The 20,480-nt window shown below is 53.7% G+C and overlaps 3 protein-coding genes across 5 annotated transcripts; 2 read left to right on the forward strand and 1 right to left on the reverse strand.

Annotated features, from left to right (window-relative positions):
- The first annotated feature begins 2,892 nt into the window (after nt 1-2,892).
- On the forward strand, nt 2,893-5,667 carry kbtbd4 (kelch repeat and BTB (POZ) domain containing 4). Of its 3 annotated transcripts, none has more exons than XM_086162839.1 (5): nt 2,893-2,989; nt 3,535-4,004; nt 4,106-4,247; nt 4,337-4,443; nt 4,515-5,667. In XM_086162839.1, the coding sequence occupies exons 2-5, from the start codon at nt 3,552-3,554 to the stop codon at nt 5,373-5,375; spliced, it is 1,563 nt and encodes a 520-aa protein (XP_086018965.1). In that variant the 5' UTR covers nt 2,893-2,989; nt 3,535-3,551; the 3' UTR covers nt 5,376-5,667. The 3 variants fall into 3 exon arrangements, with proteins under 3 accessions (XP_086018965.1, XP_086018966.1, XP_086018964.1); XM_086162840.1 differs by lacking the exon at nt 2,893-2,989 and adding an exon at nt 2,999-3,136; XM_086162838.1 differs by lacking the exon at nt 2,893-2,989 and adding an exon at nt 3,158-3,395.
- rapsn (receptor-associated protein of the synapse, 43kD) lies at nt 5,659-11,883 on the forward strand. The gene is made up of 8 exons (XM_086162841.1): nt 5,659-7,013; nt 7,538-7,876; nt 9,104-9,262; nt 9,702-9,800; nt 9,895-10,017; nt 10,122-10,175; nt 10,264-10,463; nt 10,810-11,883. Exons 1-8 carry the CDS (start codon nt 6,789-6,791, stop codon nt 10,880-10,882), a joined length of 1,272 nt encoding a protein of 423 aa, XP_086018967.1. The 5' UTR covers nt 5,659-6,788; the 3' UTR covers nt 10,883-11,883.
- Nucleotides 11,884-12,332: 449 nt separating this feature from the next.
- On the reverse strand, nt 12,333-19,582 carry ighmbp2 (immunoglobulin mu DNA binding protein 2). The gene is made up of 16 exons (XM_086162837.1): nt 19,413-19,582; nt 19,035-19,117; nt 17,776-17,945; nt 17,501-17,696; nt 17,324-17,421; nt 16,974-17,137; nt 16,693-16,893; nt 16,467-16,614; nt 16,205-16,379; nt 15,948-16,130; nt 15,651-15,766; nt 15,489-15,583; nt 13,838-13,961; nt 12,975-13,775; nt 12,694-12,893; nt 12,333-12,631 (listed from the first exon to the last, which is right to left on the reverse strand). Exons 2-16 carry the CDS (start codon nt 19,109-19,111, stop codon nt 12,434-12,436), a joined length of 2,946 nt encoding a protein of 981 aa, XP_086018963.1. The 5' UTR covers nt 19,112-19,117; nt 19,413-19,582; the 3' UTR covers nt 12,333-12,433.
- Between the last annotated feature and the right edge of the window lie 898 nt (nt 19,583-20,480).

The following is a 20,480-nucleotide window of genomic DNA, read 5'->3' on the forward strand; positions in this document are numbered from 1 at the left end:
ATCAGCAGGGCAGGCGTTCGGCCCCTCACGGATATGAGAGCTGACCAATGAAAGTGTGGCCGACTGCGCTGTTAATGACCTTAGTTCCAGTGATCCTGGCCCGGCGGCACAACCCCAAGCCATATGGAGGCCAGCGCTGCCATGGCAACCATGGTGGGTGGGGCAATAATGATCAGCCCCTCCCCTCCCAGCTTGCAGACAGCGGATCAATAGGTGGAAAAGGAGGAGAACATCCTTGGTGCAACTCGTCTCCACTCCTGACGGCCTTTGTTTACATGGGATTTTCTGATTTGGGGTCAGCTGGTCCACGTCTGACCCTCCTGATCCAGACCGGATTAACCCCCGCCTGCTTCACAGGGACGCAGAAACCGTCCCTCAAAATCGGCATCGTTATTTCGATTATAGATCTGGAAGCCCTTTAACCGCTGAATTAATGGGAATCGTGATCATTTGCAGCTCCTGCAGCAGGAGGAGATGTGTGACCTCCTCACCCCATGGTCTCCCGGTTAACCAGGGATGATCACCCGACGTGGCGTGAAAACAAGCCCGGGTCGAAGGAGCCTCACCTGGGACGTGACGAAGAACACGTCGAATATCGCACCGAGCAGAAGCCTTCACCCGGTCCATCTCTTCGGCTGCAGGTGACTTCAGAATGAAGGATGTTCCTCCCCGAACCAAAGTTTGCATCAAAAACAAGTGCGCCACCATTTTGGAGATTCTCATTCTCCCCTGCAGCCAAGCATCACACCGTCCTCCCTGGCCTTGCATTGGTTCGGCGCCCTCAGGCCTGCAGCGAGTTGGCGAGCACACCTTCAGGGATGCGACAAACATAGTTCCAGAACAAAGTCTATTTCTGTTGTGCAACATAGGATATAACTGCCGCGGATCATTAAAATTCCCGCATTGGCGTTGCAGGGGGGAATCGATCTTCACATTAATCACATGTTTAAATCAAAAAAATCAGTTTGATCTGATTTTAAATTAGTTAAAAATCATCAAACATAATTCCTCACTAGGCAAGGCATGCAGCCTCGGGGCTGGTGTCTCCCTGTGCCGGTCCCAAGCCCGGATAAATGCAGAGGGAATGCGTCAGGAAGGGCATCCGGCGTAAAACTTTTGCCAAAACCAAACAAGCGAATCAATCACGATAACCAGATCATACCGGATCGGTCGAGGCCTGGGTTAACAACGACTGCCACTGCTACCGCTGACTCACCGGGAACCAATGGAAACTGGGCTACTGTAGGTCAAAGAAGGAGAGGAGGAAGGCGTGTTCGGAAGCGGAAAGAGAAGAGGAAAGGCAGGAATTTGGGACTGAGAGTAAGGACTTTGAATATTGGGACTATGAATGAGGAAAATGAAAGAGATGCAAGGGTATAAAAGGTGAGTATTATAGACCACAAAGTAGCAGAAATTAGTGAAAGTGAAGTGAGGAAGCCATTGAAGAGAATGAAGAGTGGAAAGGCAGTTGGTCCTGATGATATACCTGTGGAAGTGTGGAAGTGTGGAAGTGTCTAGGAGAGGCAGCGGGAGATTTTCTGACTTGATTATTCAACAGGATCTTAAAGAGTGATAAGATCCCTGAAGAGTGGAGACGAAGTGGGATAGTCCCCATTTTTAAGAATAAAGGGGATGTGCAGAATTGTGGCAACCATAGTGGGATGAAGTTGATGACCCATACGCACTAGAGTTATGGGAAAGAGTAATGGAAACTAGACTGAGAGCAAAAGTCAGCATTTGTGAACAGTAGTATGGCTTCATGCCTAGACAGAGTACTACAGATGCAGTGTTTGCTTTGAGAATGCTAATAGAAAAGTACAGAGAAGGCCAGAGGGAGCTGCATTGTGTTTTAGTAAACCTAGAAAAAGCATATGACAGGGTATCGTATGAGGAAATCTGGAGTGGCAGAGAAATATGTTAGACTGGTGCGAGACATGTATGCTCACTGTGAGACACTGGTACGGTGTGCTGCAGGGGTAACAGAGAAGTTCAAGGTGGAGGTGGGACTCCATCAGGGATCAGCTCTGAGCCCCTTCTTGCTTGCAGTGGTGATGGACAGGCTGACGGATGAGGTTGGACAGGAATCTCCTTGGACTATATTTGTAGATGACATTGTGATCTGTAGTGGTATGCTCTGGAAAGGAGAGGAATGAAAGTTAGTCGCAGCAAGACAGAGTATATGTGTATGAATGAGAGGAACTTAGGAAGAATGGTGAGGCTACAGGGAATGGAGATCGAGAAGCTGAAGGATTTCAGGCACTTGGGGTCAACAGTCCGGAGCAACGGCGTGGAAAAGAGGTGAAGAGACGGGTCCAAGCAGGCTGGAATGGGTGGAGAAGGTGTCAGGGGTGCTGTGCGATAGAAGACTATCAGCCAGAATGAAAGGGAAGGTGTGCAAGACAGTGGTGAGACCAGCGATGCTGTATGGCCTAGAAACTGTTACAATGACGAAAAGACAGGAGGCAGAGCTGGAGGTTGCAGAGATGAAGACGCTAAAGCTCTCTTTGGGAGTGATCAGGATGGATAGGATCAGGAATGAGTCTATCAGAGGAACAGCACGTGTTTTGGAGAGAAGGTCAGAGAAGCCACACTGAGATGGTTGGGTCATGTACAGAGGAGGGATAGAGAATATATTGGTAGACGGATGCTGGAATTGGAGCTGCCAGGCAAGAGGTCTGGAGGAAGACCAAGGAGAAGATTTATGGGCGTAGTGAGAGGATATGAAGGTAGTTGGTGTGAGATGGGGAAGGTTGATTCGCTGTGGCGACCGCTGAAGGAAAAAGCCGAAAGGAGAAGAAGCTCACTAGGCAAGGCTTGAGTTCATTGAGTGCAATGCGGATTTTCACCGGTGAACGGAAGCAGAGCGCGGAGGAACTTCCGGTCCGCCAGAGAAGAAGAAGACGGGCCGCCTCTCAGCTGACCAACCAAAGTTTATTTACTTCCGGTGACCAATCGGGCCGCCTCAGATGATAAAGTAGTGAAGTAAAAGGTAGACGTGCTTGTTTTTTGGGGGGTAATCATTAATAGTTTTTTGAGAGATGGCTCCGCCGTCCCGTCACTGGTCCTTGTAACGGCTCCGCAGCGGTCAAACCCCGGGTGGACCGCGGCCAGCGGGGACGGAGCCCGGAGCTTTGCCGTGAGTGCTAACGATAGCCACAACACTGAAAGCAACCATGCTAGCGCAGCTGCTAACCGGGGCTACGGCGAGATTAGCTTCCGACCGTACCGCTCGGCGCCCGCTTGTATGCTTCGTTATCCGTTTGGGTCCTCGGTAGAAGCTCCGTCAGAACATTTTGTGGTCTTAAAACCACCACGGTGCTCTCAAGACGCTAACCCCGCCCCTTCACCTCCACCTGGCTTGAAATGCCCCCCCTATTTTATTCATTTCCATGATGGTATGCTGTGTGGACATTTAGGACATTTTAGCCAGGAGGAGCGAAGAAGCAAACGGCAGATAGTAACTTTCTCTCTCTCTCTATGTGTGTGTGTGTGTGTGTGTGTGTGTGTGTGTGTGTGTGTGTGTGTGTGTGACAGTCAGCCAAGCAGCAGAGATGGACTCCAGTGAGGAGGGCGGCCTCAGCGTAGGTGGGGAGGAGAACTACTTCCTGGGCTACACCTTCACTGACCGCTCCCACTCCAGCCGCGTGGTGAAGAGTATCATGGACCTGTGCCTGGAGGATGGTCTGTTCGCCGACGTCACCATCACTGTGGACGGCAAAGAGTTCCACCTGCACCGCCTGGTGCTCTCGGCGCAGAGCAGCTTCTTCCGTTCCATGTTCACCTCCAACCTCAAGGAGTCCCACAACCGCGCCATCGAGCTGAAGGACGTCAGCGCCACCGTCTTCCAGCTGCTGATCGACTACATCTACCACGGCACCATCAAACTGCGAGTGGAGGAGCTGCAGGACACCTATGAGATGGCGGACATGTACCAGCTTACAGCCCTGTTTGAGGAGTGCTCCCGCTTCCTGTCGCGCACCGTGGAAGTCAAGAACTGCCTGCAGGTGATTTCTTCTTCATCACCACGTAAACCCTCGTGACCCGGTGCCACCTTCACCACTCTGTGTGTGTGTGTTTGTGTGTGTGTGTGTGTGTGTGTGTCCAGGTGATGTGGCTGGCGGACAGACACAGTGACCAGGAACTGTACACGGCCGCCAAACACTGTGCCAAGATACACCTGGCCCAACTTCATCAGACTGAGGAGTTCCTCAATCTGCCCCTCTGCCTGCTCCTGGACATCATCAAAGGTACTTCCTGCACCGTGACCTTCTACCCCGTGGTCACGCGCTCACCCACGGTCATCCATGGGTGAACGCGTCCCTGTGTGTGTTTTCAGATGGCGTTCCAAGCTCCCAGAATCCAACCCTGGCCATCGAGTCCTGGATAAACCACAACAAGGTGGAGCGCGAGGAGTTTTCTTGCATCCTCCAGGAGAACCTAAAGGTAGCCCGTGCGTCGTGGAAACCGAAACGACGGCCGTCGGTGTTCTCTGAGTGTCTCCTCCACCCTCTCAGGAGATCGGCGAGAACGTCCACATCTACCTGATCGGCAAAGAGGAGACAAGGACCCACTCCCTGGCCGTGTCGCTACACTGCGATGAAGACGACGCCATCAGCGTCAGCGGCCAGAACAGCCTGTGCCACCAGATCACCGCGGCTTGCAAGCACGGCAGCGACCTGTACGTGGTGGGTGGCTCCATTCCCCGGCGCATGTGGAAGTGCAACATGCACACCATGGACTGGGAGCGCTGCGCGCCGCTGCCCCGGGACCGCCTCCACCACACCATGGTGTCCGTGGCCACCGAGGACGCCATCTACTCGCTGGGCGGGAAGACTTTGCAGGACACCCTTTCCAATGCCGTCATCTACTACACGGTGAAGGACAACATGTGGACAGAGACCAACCAGCTGGACACCGCCGTGTCCGGGGCCGCCGGCGTCAACCTGGGGGGCACAATCTACCTGCTGGGGGGCGAGGAGAACGACATGGACTTCTTCACCAAGCCGTCTCGCCTCATCCAGTGCTTCGACACCACCTCCCAGAAGTGCCAGATCAAGCCGTACATGCTGCCGTTCGCCGGCTGCATGCACGCTGCCGTGCACATGGACGTGATCTTCATTGTGGCGGAGGGGGACTCACTGGTGTGCTACAACCCACTGCTGGAGAGCTTCACCCGCCTGCGTTTCCCCGAGGCGTGGAGCTGCATCCCCTCCCTCTGGAAGGTGGCGAGCTGCAACGGCTGCATCTACGTCTTCAGGGACAAATGCAAGAAGGGCGACGCCAACACGCTCAAGTTTAACCCGGCCACCTCCGTGGTCTCCGTCATTAGGGGCATCAAAATCCTGCTCACGAACTGGCAGTTTGTCCTGGCTTGAGCGCCGCGCCGTTCAGGGAACACCGACGGACGGCTTTGGAGACGTCCTGCGAAAAAAAAAAAAAAAAAAAAAAAAAAACACTTTTTTTTTTTTTTAACCTGTATTTCCCGTCACGACGGTTTCGTGTGTGTGATTAGTGACCGACCAATCCGTACTGCTTCTTGTGCGCTGCTTGTTTTCTGACGTGCATGAAAAAAGTGGATGTAAATATTTTCCCGAACTCCCGTGTCCATGCACCCCGCCCCCGTCCAAATGTCACGTCCTCAAATACAATAGAAGGCATTTTAAAAAAGTTCCTTTTTCCCGCCTTTCTTGGGCATGCCAGCCTGTTGTCGCGGCACCGTTTTTATCTTTGGCCCTGTGGTGGTGGGGGGGACGAGGTGCCCGTCGGTGTCCTTGGGGGGATAAAAAAGGGGAGCTGAAGGAGAGAAAGCTACTACAGAGGGGCTACAACTCTGATCCCATTGATGTGCTGCAGGAGGCTGCGCAGCTGAAACCCAAGCCCAGCTACATGTCAGACTTTGTGAACTATTCTAAGCATCAGTTGCTGACGCTGAGATGAGTGTGGGGGGGGTCAGAGGGGGTCCGGGGCCACACAAGCGCCTCCATAAGGACTCAGGACAGGAGTCGATGGCCACGGCGAGCACCATCCGCCGCGCAGGCGCTTAAAGGCTGGGGGATAAAGCTGCTGTCCCGGGCGCGGGGCCCTCGCCGGGAGGGGGGGGGGTCTCCGGGCCGTGTCGATAAGGCTCCACGCTCCGGGGATGTCACAATCCCTCCTCCGCTCGTCGGTCAGGGGTCGGAATTTAGCGTGAAGGTAGATCGCTAGGAGCTAGTGACCTTGGGGCTGCTCGCTGAGGACGGAGCAGAATTCCTGAAGGGACACATGGTCTGGAGTGACAAGGCCAACTGCTGTAGCGCCAGCGTGAGGAGGAAGGTGGAGGGGGGTGAGGGTGGGGGGAGCGGGAAGGGGGGGGGGTGCTGAGAATTCCTTTCGCCGGGGTGTGGAGGGAACAGATATTCTGGGATATTGCTGCTAGCGCTCCGCAGAGAAGCATGTTTCCTTGGGGCTTTTTTTTCTTTTTGCCTTTGGGAATCTGAAAGTAGGGTTCCTGCTGGAGCCGGGGGGTCCTTCTCCGCCGCTGCCGCCGCCGGGTTAAATGGGAACGGCATTTTCCCGGCCCTCCGCAGAGCCGTCGGCGATAATGGTCTTGGTGTGCTGCCGCTTCACTCCGGTGGATCCAGTTTCCTTCCCCTCTCGGCACAGCCGGAGCTGAGAGGGCTGGATCTGTCCGTCCGCCTGGCAGCGACCTCCCAGAGGATCATCTTCAAGGGGGGCTTCTTCGGAGTCCTACTTTGCATGGCAGGGATCTGCTTTCTTGCTGCCTCACCAAAATTGCATGGCCTAGACGAATGAATACTTTTATGAGGCGCCTTGTACCAGAGATGGGCCAGGACCAAACCAAGCAGCAGATAGAGAAGGGCCTGAGGCTGTACCAGTCCAACCAGACCGACAAGGCTCTGAACGTCTGGACGAAAGTGCTGGAGAAGACCTCGGACCCCGGCGGGAAGTTCCGAGTGCTGGGATGCTTGATCACTGCCCACTCGGAAATGGGGAAATATAAAGATATGCTGAAGGTAAGCCGCCGGCGCCGTATGGAACAGGAAAACGTCTCGCTTTTCCTCACGGCCTTTGTTTTGGGAGAAGCTGAGAGAGCCGTATCTCCTGCGTTTCGCGTCGGGTCTTATTACGCAACCAGCCATTTGTTTGTGTGACATTGCGGTCCTAATGAGTGAAGTGAATGCCACTTAGTGTCTGCTGTTCGGCTCGCGGTCACGTTGGACCCGAACCCGCCGTCCCTGCTGGGGAGGCATTTCACATTTCCGTAGTGCGACTGTTTGGGAGGTAAGGGGTCAGAGGCTATCGTCTCGCCTCTATTTGCAGAGATCTTCGGAGGCACGGGTTAATTTGCGGATCACACGCGATGCCGAGTAAAAGACTGTCACCGTGGCGTTTTGTTGACATCATCCGCTTCGCCCGAGCGGTGCCGTCTCTCCGAGCCACCGTTCCGAGCCCAGGCGCCCCCTGAACCCAGAGGTCCGCTCTCCTCTTCCTCCATCACCGGGCCGACGAGTCACGATCTGCCGCTTGCTCCCCACAGTATGCCCTGGATCAGATCGACACGGCCCGAGAGATGGAGGACCCGGACTACCTGACGGAAGGCTACCTGAACCTGGCGCGCAGCAATGAGAAGCTGTGCGACTTCCAGAAGACAGTGTCCTACTGCAAGACCTGCCTGAACATGCAGGGCACCACCGTCAGCTTGCAGCTCAACGGCCAGGTGTGCCTGAGCATGGGTAATGCCTTCTTGGGCCTGAGCGTCTTCCAGAAGGCCCTGGAGAGCTACGAGAAGGCGCTGCGCTATGCCCACAACAACGATGACAAGATGCTGGAGTGCAGAGTCTGCTGCAGCCTGGGGAACATCTACATCCAGCTCAAGGTACCAACCTGAGTTCGGTGCTAACAGTGTCGCGGCGTCATCGGCGGTGCACTCCTTGGCCTGGGTAAGGGCCAGGAGCCGCCCCGGCGGGGAGGGGGGCTTCATGTCGCACCACTGACACCGGAGACGTGTCAGCATAATCCGGCAGCTTCCTGGGGAGGATGAGTTTCAATGGTGTTGTGATGAAGAGGCATGCGAAGCATGCACTCACATATCAGTCTTTTTATTTTCTTTTTTTATAATGGACGGATGTTTAGAGTTTCTGCTGCGATTCCTGAATTGAATCCAGTGGAGATAAACAGATCTCAGGTGGATCCACCAGCCTGAGATGTACGTAAAGCTAAAGTACTACCTTCTATGCTATTTCATAACGGTATGCAGCCCCAGTGAGAGGCAAGTACTGTACTCTGCCCTCCTTCTGTGGGGTTGAGGACAACCTGCCTCTGGACCAGTTCCTGAACAATTGTCACCCTGCTCGTGAAGCTCAGTGCAAGTGCATTTAAGCTGACCGCTTCTCTGTCACAAGTGAAGCACTCAACGCAACCCTGGTCTGTGAGTACAGCTGATTCAGTGAAAACAAGAGTACTACAAACTGTACTATATGGTACTAAAACTACACAGTGGCTACTTTTAGTTCTGATGCTTTACAACCTATACTATACTACCTTGACTGACAGTACCCGGGTAAATATCACATAGTATGGCTGCGACTGCATGTATTTGTTGTGTGTGAGGAGTGGTGGGATGAAGGTACTGGGTACCCCGGTTGAGGTACTGCATACTCTAGCTGAGGTACTACGTACCCTGGCTGAGGTACTGCATACCCCAGCTGAGGTACTGCGTACTCCGGCTGAGGTACTGCGTACCCTGGCTGAGGTATTGTGTACCCCTGCCGAGTTAGGCTACTGCGTACCCCAGCTGAAGTACTTCATACACCAGCTGAGGTACTACATACCCCGGCTGATGTATAGCATACCCCGGCTGAGGTGCTGCTTACCCTGGCTGATGTATTGCCCCCCCCAGCTGAGGTAGGCAACTGTGTACCCAAGCTGAGGTACTGCATACCCTACCTGAGGTACTGCATACCCCAGGAGAGTAACTGCATATGCCGGCTGAGGTAGGCTACCGTGTATCCTGGCTGAGGTACTGCATACCCCAACAGAGGAACTGCACACTCTAGCTGAGGTACTACATACTCCAGCTAAAGTTCATGCCGTTTGCCTGCAGGACTACGAGAAGGCCCTGTTCTTCCCCTGCAAAGCGGCCGAGCTGGTCAACGACTACGGCAAAGGTTGGAGCCTGAAGTACCGGGCCATGAGCCAGTACCACATGTCGGTGGCCTACAGGAAGCTGGAGCGCCTCCCGGACGCCATGGAGTGCTGCGAGGTACTGTTTGTTAACGGGGTTGTGGCGGCGGCGGCGGGTTCGAGGCTCCGCCTCTTGGTTCTGCTGTCAAACAGGTGCCGGTGCCAGTTGCCTCGTCGCACCGGAACCTCGACGGAAATATGCCGGCAGGTTTAAGGTGTTAATGAAGAGGGCCGGCGCTCGGGGCCGCGGTCTAATTATGTGCAGGGCGGAAAATAACCACAAGGCATTGCAACAGGATACGGGGGAGACAGAAGGATGCGGCTCAGATTTATGACGTTTGCCAAACAATTTACACGTCCTGTCAGCGGCGAGCAGTGACAGTAAAGCCAAGCCCGGCAGCGCCTTGCATTCCCCGCCTCCTGGACGAGCCCGGCGCTGACGCATCCACCCGTTAAACCGGTGTCTTTCTGAGGCTTTCTCCACTGCGTTAACATCTCTCTTGCCTCCCTCCACGCAGGAGTCGATGAAGATCGCCCTTCAGCACGGCGACCGGCCCCTGCAGGCCCTGTGCCTGCTCAACTTTGCAGACATCCACCGCTGCCGGCGCGACGTGGATGTGAGGTGCCGCCATATTCATCCCCCTCCACATTTTAGCTCTGGGATGCTGACCTCCGCTGTGTGTGTGTTCTTTAAATGGTCATTCCTTCCAGAAAGCATTCCCTCGCTACGAGTCTGCTCTGGGCATCATGACGGAGATAGGGAACCGCCTGGGCCAGGCGCAGGTGCACCTTGGGGTGGCCAAGTGCTGGCTCCTGCAGAAGGAGCTTGATAAGGTACTTGAGTTTGGACGTGAAGTGTTCAGCGACTGTGGTTGGTTCTCGGAAAGAAAGCGGACAGGAAGTGACTGTAACCCCAACCCTTGCTGCTCTTCCTGCAGGCTTTGGAGTCCCTGCAACGGGCGCAGGAGCTGGCAGACGGAATGGGAAACAAGGTATTTGTAGTTTACCCCCGGCCGGTCCGATTCCCGGGGCTCAAGGCGGTGACGGCGCTTACTCCCTCTGCCTTGTATGCTTCCCCAGCTGTGCACTCTGAAGGTGCACTGCCTCAGCGAAGGCATCCACCGCAGCCAGGGGAAGCAGGAGGAGCTGCGGGAGCAGGTAGTGAAGTTCTTGCAGTGCGTGGAGGAGCTGGAGCTCTACTGCGGCATGTGTGGCGAGTCCATCGGGGACAGGGACCAAAAGCTGCAGGCCTTGCCCTGTTCCCACATCTTCCATCTCAAGTGGGTGAAGACTCTCCTCGTTCTTCCGCACATTCTTTCCATGTGATAACACATATTGGACCCAATCATGGTCACGTGGGGTCTAATGTGTTATTACATGGTAACAACATGTGTTAGTGCAGTATTATTACTTTGTTATAACACATGTTATTACACGGTAATAACCCAGAAATGTAGTCTAGATTGACAGCTCCCAGATTGACAGTTATGACACAAGTGGATGTATGCTGTTAGCGTATACATAAGAAGGACGGCTAATTCCTCGCTGATTTCTTTTGTCAAAATCTTTAAATTGTTAAGTGGAGTGGAGAACCTGAACACAACCGTTCTGCTAACCCCCGCCCAGGTGCCTGCAGACCAACGGGACAAAGGGCTGCCCCAAATGCTTCAAGTCCTCCATGAAGCCCGGGTTCGTCTGATGGAGAGGACGCCGTTTGCGCGATGGATCTGCAGACACGGCGGGGTGACTCCTCGCCACACACACACACACACACACACACACACACACACACACACACACACATACATACAGAGACACACCCTCCACCCCCCGACCGTTCTGAAGAAGGTTTGAAGGGCAGCGTCCTGCTGCTCAGAGTGGAGGAGGCCGGACTGTACCAAGTGCCTCCCCACCGCAGTTAGCCGGTGAGTGTCCGGAGCCGACAAAGGCGTTGGCGAACCTGGGTAGGAGCATCCCCGTCTGGGGACGTCTGACCTGCACATTGTTGTAACCATATGAATAGGGTTTCCCGGTTGGTGTTGGTGGTGGTTAAACGCTAACTAGTCTCTTAACCCTCTCTAAGCTGTCATGTCTTCAGGAGGCCGGTTCCAGCAGCCGCATTTCTTTATTTCTTTATTTTCCTTCTTGGCTGAGATTAAGGAGGCCGGTCGACACACATTGTGTTATTCAGAGGAATTCCTTTTCTGTCCGCGGTGGGGGGACAGTTCTGTTGTTTTTTTTTTTTTTTTGTTTTTTTTTAAACATTTGTAGTTATATGTACATAAGAAGTGGTGGAAGTGATGCTGAGGATGGACATGACTTGGAAAGAGGGGGCTGGAGGAAGTGTTTATTTATTGGAAACTGTGAGCTCTGTAGATCCACCAGCCGCCTCCTCCACCTCCTAGTCCTTCTGGTGAAACACTGTCATAACAAGTTTATAAACATGGGCGAACTTTTCTTAAACATTCACATCCAACCCGAGGAGGCGAAGAACGTTTTGCCGTTTCGCTCCGAACTACCTTGAAGGTCACCTCGCCGACGGAACCCACTCCATTCGTCTCCCCGCCGCCCGCCCACGCTTCCCGTTTCTGGCTACCATTCCTCCCCTGTAACCGCGCAGTTCTTACAACGGACCGGCGTCGGGTCCGCCCCCTCTGCGATGACCTCACAGGTCACATGACTCCCACCTGAAGACGCCCCTGACATCCCTGCAAGAAGAAACTACCTCTCTCGCCATGACACCTCCCTCCCTCCGGAATCCCGCCCGACCCCGACATGGTGGTTGCCATGGCAACGACGCACATCCCTAAGGAAGCACGTCCCAAGTCTGGTACCGCTGGTAGAACTCACCCCCCCCCCCCCCCACACCGGATGAATAAGTATATATTTATACACGGTTATTTGGTTGCTATGGTGATTATTGATTATTTTTATGTCCTGGTTGTTTTCCTCGTGGCGCCCGCTCCCGGAGAAGGTTGTCCCCCCCCCCCCCCCCCCAAGATCACCTCACGCGGTTGTATACCTTTATTTAAACCCCCTGCCACCCACTTTATGTCCCATATTCTGACTGTTGTGAACGTGGCTCGGTATACTTCCTGTCGTCTGATGTATGGTGATTGTCTCGTTTACAAAATAAAAGACTCCAAAAATTAGACGAATGAGGGATTCTCTGCGCAGTGTATTTAGAGTCAAACCCAAAAAGTCCAAGCATCACACACACACACACACACACACACACACACACACACGGTCAGCCGTCCTTCTCCTTGGCCTTGGGCCTCCTCTGCGAGGCCATGTCCTTCAGCTTAGAGTCCAGCCTCCGCTGCAGGTGGGCCTTCCTGACGGGGTCCACGCCGCCATCCCTCCGCCCGCCGCCCGGCACCAGGACACCCTCCCTGCTGATCCTCATGCGAGCGTGGGCCTTGGCTTTGTCCCCGCAGCCGTGGACCTGAAGACACACGCGGGGCTTTTAGCTTCTGAGCCGCGTCGTGTTTGCAAAGGTGGCCGTACCTCCGGGATGTGGTGGCTCAGGCAGAAGCTCCGGTTGCAGAAGGGGCAGAGCTGGCCGAGCGTCAGCACTGACTTCTTGCACCCGATGAAGCTGCAGACGCTGTCGGCCTTCACCACCGCGCTGAGCAGGGCGTCCAGGTCGTCGTCCCCGGCGACGGTGGCGGCGGCGGCCACAGCGCCAGGCTTGATCCGGTTCTTCCCTGCGGAGGGAAGGAGGGTTAGGTCCAGGGACTCCAGAGCAGACCAGTTTGGAAGAAGGGCTCAGGATTTGCGGAGGGAACCTTTGAGCGAGCCCGCCTTCCTAGATGAAGCTCCTGCCGCCGCCGCCGAGGTCTTCCGGTTCTTCTTGCATTCTTCACGTTCCTCCCGTTTCCGATGTTCCCGCCTCATCCGCTCCAGGTGTAAGCTTTTTAAATCCACAGGGAGGTTGACCGGCGGACGTCCCGGGGGATCGGGGATGGAGGGTGGTTCCTGGGGAGCTCCTCCTCCTCCTCCCTCCTCTGTTGGTGGTGGCTCGGCTCCTCCTGAACCAGGTGGCCTGGAGATGGTGATCCAGCGGTCCCTGCCCTCCCCTCTGCTCTCGTGCAGGAGGCCCAGCTCCTCGGAGATCTGGTGGACCAGCAGCCGGTCGTGGGAGTTGAACGAAGACGGAAACTGGAGCTCATCCCGGCTGAAGTCCTTCATGAAGTTCTCCACCTGTTCCCTGATCTCGGCCCGTCTGGTCTTGTCCTCCTCTTTCTCCTCTGGTTCCGAGCCACGGGGCTCGGAGCGTCGGCCGTCATGCTCCTGGACGCCGGGCTTCTTCTGGCCGGACTTCGGCTTCCTTGGAGGCGGACCTGCGACCTTCTCCTTGGTGGAGGTGGTGGTCGACTTCGGGTCGCGGACGTAGTTCTGCGGCACGGCGTCGTGAAGGTACTCGAACGCCGTCCTGACCTCCCCGACCTCCGTCATGTGATCCACCAGGGACTTCAGGAAGGCGTGGTTCTTCACCGTCTGGGTGTCGCACACCACGGCGATGTGGCGCCTTGCCCTGGTGACCGCCACGTTGATTCTTCGGTCCTCAGCCAGGAAGCCCACCTCGCCTGGAACGAAGGTAAGTTAGAAGGCCGTGCAGGTAGCTCCGGGGCCAGGTGAGCTCAGCTACCTTTTCTGTTGGATCGAACCAAAGACAGGACCACCGCTTCCTTCTCGCGGCCCTGGAAGCCGTCCACTGACTTTATCTCCAGCTCTGGGTGTCTGGAGGAGAGCTTCTGGCGCAGGAGGTCCACCTGTGGAGAAGACAATCTGAGGTGTCAATCATCCGACATTCACCCTCTCATTCACACTTGCAGACATTTTAGACCAGGGGTCCCCAGACTTTCCAAATAACTTTTCCTTTCTTGACAGGGGGACCAGGCTAGTTTGTAACAAAAAGTGTGACGATTGCAGAGGTGTCTAAACGTAAACATTTATTCTTTTCCAGAAAGCCACGCATACCCAAAAATTAACCCTTTCTGGGATCTTGACGGGGGAAAAAAAAATTTTAAAAAAATCCGAAAATAAATAATAACATTATTAATGGAATAAATAACACTATTTATGAAATGAATAATAACCAAATAACCCTTTTCAAGTGTTTCACGGAAAAAAAAGGCAGGGGAACATTAACGTCGCAGCTCTCTTGCATCAAATTCACAGTGAAAACCAGAAAGCAAGCAGGCTATGAAACCGAAGCGATACCAACACAACACATTTCACTACCAGTATGGTTGTAGAACGGATTTTATCCCGGTAAATATCATTAGGATTATATTTGTTTGTACCCAGAATGGCTTGTTCAAGTCAGAAAAGTAAGCTTACCAATATATGTTCATCAGACCCCGTTCTTCTGTCTTTGCCAAAAATATTCTCCCCAGTCGTAGTCCCTTTGGGACTTGGAGGGCTACCAGATCCTGCACATTTCAAAGTTTGCACTAACTCCTCAAATAAAAATAAATAAAAATTAGCAGCTGCGCTGTGTCCTGCACACCGCCGCTCTCATCTGGTGCTAATGAAAAAAAGTCCAATTCTTTCGTCTCCTGCTGCAGCTGGGCATATACATTACCGCCAATTTCTTCAACGCGTCTTGTGATTGTAGTCGCCGACAGACTCGCGACATTTAAGACATCTTTCTTCTTGGGACACACCTCCCAAATGTACTCTGCTGAGCTAACGGTCCACTCTTTAGCTTTGAGAGTTTGTCTGCTCGCATTTGGCCTCGCAAGCTATCATACTTGTCTTTGTGGTGGGATTCATAGCGTCGCACAGATTGTATTCTTTGAATACAGCCAACATCTCTTGGCAGATGAGCTTTTTCTTTGAATTGAACAAAAAAATAATTGTTTGTCCACTCCAGCTTAAATACCCTGCATTCTGAATCTATTTCTAATCTTTTCCCCATTATTCTGTGTTAATTGACAGGGGTGTGTCCAGGATTTTATTTTTTTGAGGGAGGGGTTTCAGATAAGGCACAGACAGCAGAGGGGTGACACAGAATGTTACATTCTATGCATGTACAAGTCACGATTACGTGACCGGAATGAAAAAAAAAATCATAATGCATCTCTGGTATTGTTCGGGGGCCGGGCAAAATGCGGAGGTGGGCTGTGGTTTGGGGACCACTGGTTTAGAAGAACTTGCTGACTTTTTGGAACTGAAGATGGAGAACACAGAGAATCGACCACCATGTCCAGACCGGGAACCTTCCACGTGGAGGCTCGGCTTTCTGAGGAACCCCGCGTGAACTTCTTCGATCTGGACGGAGTTCCTCCGCTCACCTGCAAGTTGTACGGCGTGATCACCCCGATGTCCCGGGCCCTCACCCCGGCGTCCGTCAGGGCGTCGACGTGCATCTCCACGATGTCGACCTCGCCTGGGGACAGCAAACACACCGTCCGTGAGCGTCCGCAGCCTTCAGAGGTGGACACGGAGCGGCGGACCTTGGTTTCCTCTGGACTCCTCGGCCTCCTCCATCTCCGTCAGGCCGGCACCGGCCGTGTCGATCAGCAGGAGTGGCGTGCTGGTCTCCTCCACGCTGGACACCCCCGGAAGATCTCTGCCTCAGGAGAACATCACTTTCAGGACCTTCTCTCATTCATTCAGGGTCATGTTGGTGGGGGGGTGGAGCCTATCTCCCTGGACCAATCACAGACATCCAACCGCGCACCCTATCGTCTGAACAATGTAGGAGCTTCTGGCTGTGAGGAGGATTACTTCATGATTGAGTTTTTCCTCACTTTAGCAGGTGTGTCTCCACTGATGCGTGCGCCGTCAGCTTTCCTCCGTACATCTCCCTGGAGGCCCACGCCATGATGGCGGCGTTCATGCGGTACTGCACCGTGAGCATGCGCACCACCGCGTCCCCGTGCAGCTGGACCACCCTCTCCATCAGGCTCAGGGACAGACCTTTGGACGCCGCCCTGTGGAGCCAAACGCCGGATGACCGACCAGAACGCCAGCACGTGACGGCGGATGTCAAATCGCCGGTTTTTACGTCTGGGATATGATGGTGGGCGGAAGCTGCTTGTGATCTCCGGCCAGGATGCACTTGGGCGCCCTGAGCAAGGAGATCCAGCAGCTGCTCTCCAGGGCCTGGGCGCACTCGTCGATCACCGTCCAATCAAAATGATCTGGCGGCAGGTACTTGAGCGGGCCTTCGCCGTGGGCGCCTGCGCACACACACACACACACACACACACATTAGAGCTTGACATGCTGTTGGTTGACGGTTCTCCTCACGTGATGCCTTCGCTGACCCGTGTTGGTGGAGAGAACTACGTCAGCGCGCTGAAGGATCTGGCCGATGGCGGCGGCCTCTCTGGTCCTCAGCTCCTGCCTCAGCTCCCCGATCTCCCTCCTGCGATTGGCTCGCTCCCCCTTGTGGTGCATCTTCTTCATTCCCAGCTGGAAGGGAGGTCGGGGATATGCAAATCGTCATGGAAGCGGAGGAGAGGAAGCGCATCGGCCTGCGACGGTCCTTACTAAGGCCTTGTCCATGTCTTTGCGGATGTCGGCCATGATGTTCGCGTGGTCGCTTTGGGCCAGGATGGCGTCCAGGGAGTGCTTCTGGATGGACTCCAGCAGCCTGGCGGGATGTCCCAGCCTCAGGACCTTGGCTTTGGACCGGGCCAATCTCTCCACCAGGTTGTCAACCGCCACGTTAGACGGGGCGCAGCACAGAACCTGCACAAGAGCCACAACCATCGACCACATCATCACAACGTACCGAGACGGAAAGCCTTCTGTGTGGGGTCTCTCCGGACCTTCTGGCCTCGTTTGACGGCCTGCAGGATTATCTCCACCATGGTGGTGGTCTTCCCGGTCCCCGGCGGGCCGTGGATGACGGCCATCTCCCTCTGGGACAGGGCGAAGGACACGGCTTCCCGCTGGGACTCGTCCAGGTTCGGGTTGAAGAACTCCACCTCGTCTGACGGCAGAACCAGAAGAAACACGAGGACTTTTGTCAGTGCGTGGCAGGTATCTTCTCCCGAGGCCCTGGGCAGGTTCCCGGGTTCTCAGGCTTGATCTACTGCAGCTTCTCCCCATTCTTATCCGTTTTATGAACACTCAAGCCGCGTCACGTTATCTATTAGCGTACAGCTGGTCGTCTTACCGGGCCTGGGCTGAGAGGACGGCTGGGCTTCCCCGAACACGACGTCGATCAAATTGGCGGCCGGGCCGCCGCCGTATCCATTCAGCACATTCAGAGCGCTGCCGCGAGGAGAGGGGGGTAGGAATTAAATGTCCGTCAGTGCAGCGAGGCCTGGACGTCGGCGGGGAGGATACTGACTTCTTCATCCGTTTGTAGGTGACATCGTTGGCGAGCTTCAGGAGGCTGTGGAGGCCGTCAGTGTCAAAGCTCAGCCCGTCCCTCGTCTCATCGAAGGCCACGCTCAGCGAACCCTGGGTGACCCTGGTCACAACCCCCGTGGCGACCAGAGAGTCGGCACCGCATCCAGTGCCGTCGTACAACCCCACAATATCTCCTGCAGGGAACATGGAGGTGAGGCTTCGGCCCAAACGTGACGGCTAACGTATTTCCGAAGCGTTGCTCTCCCGCCGCACCTGGGCCGAAGCTGTTGCTTGGCAGGGTCACGAAGCCGAGATGCTTCCTCGGCTCGAAGACCACCACGGTTCGCCCATACAGGCCAGTGGACTGGCTGGCGACCTGCAGCTTCAGAAGGCACACTCCTTTGTCCTGGAGGTCCTTCCGAGAGACGTTCTCCTGCCATGCCCTGGGAACAGAATAGAGGAGAACTTTATCCATCCCAAAAGGCTCCAACATTAAATCCATTCACCGGAAACATGATATTGATTTTCTTGCTTTCAGGTTTCCGTCTCGCAAAAGATCTATAGCTTGAAGGCTACAGAGTTCTATAGCTTGAAGGCTACGGGTAAGAAAGACGTTCTGTGATGCTCTGGTAGGACTTCAGTCCGGCACGCAAGGGGTGAGAGGTGTTGTCCCTGATACTGAGCAGCTACTTCAGCATCCTCCTCTCAGACACCTCCACTTCTTCTCCCTTCAGGGATCTCCACAGCAAATCAGCCTTCCCCATCTAACTCTATTCTTTGTATCCTCCTCTCTCACACCAACTCACTTCATGTCCCCTCTCACTACGTCTACGAATCTCCACTAATAAGTCCAATTCAACTCCAAGGACGGAGTCAGCCTTCCTGATGAGAGGAGGATACAGAGAATAAGGTTAGGTGGAGAAGGTTGATTCGTTGAAGGGAAATGCCCACAGGAAAATAAGAATTTGTCACAGGGGTGCAGGACATGTATGACCAAGACAAAGTGATCACTGAGATACTCGGACATGAACACTCCTTTGCAGGAGGCAGGAGGTCTAGAGAAAGACCACAGAGAAGATTTTTGGACATAGTGAGAGGAGGATCCAGAGAATAGGGTTAGATGGAGAAGGTTGATTCGCTGGCGACCCCTGAAGGGAAAAGCCAAAAGGAAAGAAGAAGCAGCGTCTGTCGCCTTTAGCCGACCGCCCCAGTGCACTACAGCGTAGAAGATGACGATGAACACCAGCGTGTGATCAAATATCTGCAGCGCGGTTCTGCCAACATTGAAAGACCTGAGTCTCCTAAGGAAGTCTTCTTGTATCCGGCAGACCAGGCTCTTCACTTTGCATATAGGGAACCCATAGTAAGCCATCGAAGAAATAAGAAAAGTGCCATCTTCGCAAAAGTGAATGTGTGCAAGGTTTAAAACTTCTCATGAAACTAGAGTGGCATTATGGGGGGTGTAGGATCTCGCAACTACTTCCACTTTTGTTTCTTCTAGTGGCCATTTCCATGGTAACAGTCACACACACCTGGTCTGCTCCACCTCGGCCTCCCTCTCCTCCTGCAGCAGCTCAAGGGTTGCGGCCACAAAGCGCTCCACCGCCATCCTTCGCTAAGCACACCGGAAGTGACGACATGAAGGTGCAAGAGAGAGAGAGAGAGAGAGAGCGAGAGAGAGAGAGTGTAAAGTTAGTTAGCCCCCGTTAGCTTGACGCAGATGTGTCATGTGTCGATAATATGACAGGTGAAACGTCAGCGTGGCGTTTTATGACTAAAAGCAGCCATCGCAAAATAGTTTTTTTTTAAACATTAATTGGAGTAAAAAGTTCGTTAAGTCCCGCTAGCTCCTGGCACACCACGCCGTGCTAGCTTGCTTTAGCTACATCAAGCTAACGACTCTGACTCACCGGCCACCAACCGACGGAAGGGTCGAAGACGCGCACACCGCGGAGCCGCTTGTTTACCGGGCAGGAACAGTAGTGGGGATTTTAGGTTTTGTCTTAAATGGCATCCGAATGGAGCGATTTGTTGGTGCGGCGCGTCGTCACCCGCTTGCCGACGTCGCCTTCTTACGTCAAGTATAACCGGCTTTTGTTTTGAAATGCTCGTGTGGCGGAAGTCACTCGTCGTCATCAATGCTGGCGATTTATTCCGCGCCGAGTTCGATTTGGTGGATGAGCTGGTTTTTTCTTTTAATCTGCATTTCCGCAATGTAAACTCGGCAATGTGCGACGGCAATGGACATGTTAAAAATAACATTTAAATTGTTTTCTTTATTCATATAAGCCTTTAGCATGTGATCCAAATCCTCCGCCATACGCTAATAACTAGATGAGTTTATCATCATAGGATAAACAAACAACAAGTAAACAAACAACAAAAATGTGAGACATTATGGCAGTGGAGCGCAGACTGATGCAAAATGATATTGATAAATGACTCCAATTGACTATATCATCATTATTGCAACAATCTTGTTGTCTCCTGAACAGCAACTACAGATGTTGGTACAATGAGATGTTAAAGACTTGCAACCGTACCCTGTCTCACCAACATATCTGTTCAATTCAGGCTCTCCCAGGAGAACATGGAGAGAAAGGCCCCCTGCGGGAATCCAACCAGGGACCTTCTTGCTGTGTGGCAGGAGTGCTAACCACTGCTGCAGCAGTGAGCGCTCGGTAATGACACAAATTACTAATCTGGTTTCTTTTGACAAGCCAAGTGTTTGATTTTAATTCCCCATAAAGTGCACAACCCCTGGGCTTGGCCCGTTGCAGTCATAAATGGACCCTCTGGTGTGAAACTGCACCTGAAAGTCACTTCCTATCCACCTGTGAGACAGGAGCAATAAATAATAAAAAAAAGACAATAATATATACTTCTCAAAAAAGTAAAGGGAACACTTAAACAACACAATGCAACTCCAAGTCAATCACACTTGTGTGAAATCAAAGTGTCCACTTATGATGCAACAC

The sequence above is a fragment of the Fistularia commersonii genome, chromosome 17 (genome assembly GCF_037954325.1).
Source record: "Fistularia commersonii isolate RoL2024-O1a breed Wild chromosome 17, RoL_Fcom_v1.0, whole genome shotgun sequence".
In the NCBI taxonomy this organism is placed as follows: Eukaryota; Metazoa; Chordata; class Actinopteri; order Syngnathiformes; family Fistulariidae; genus Fistularia; species Fistularia commersonii.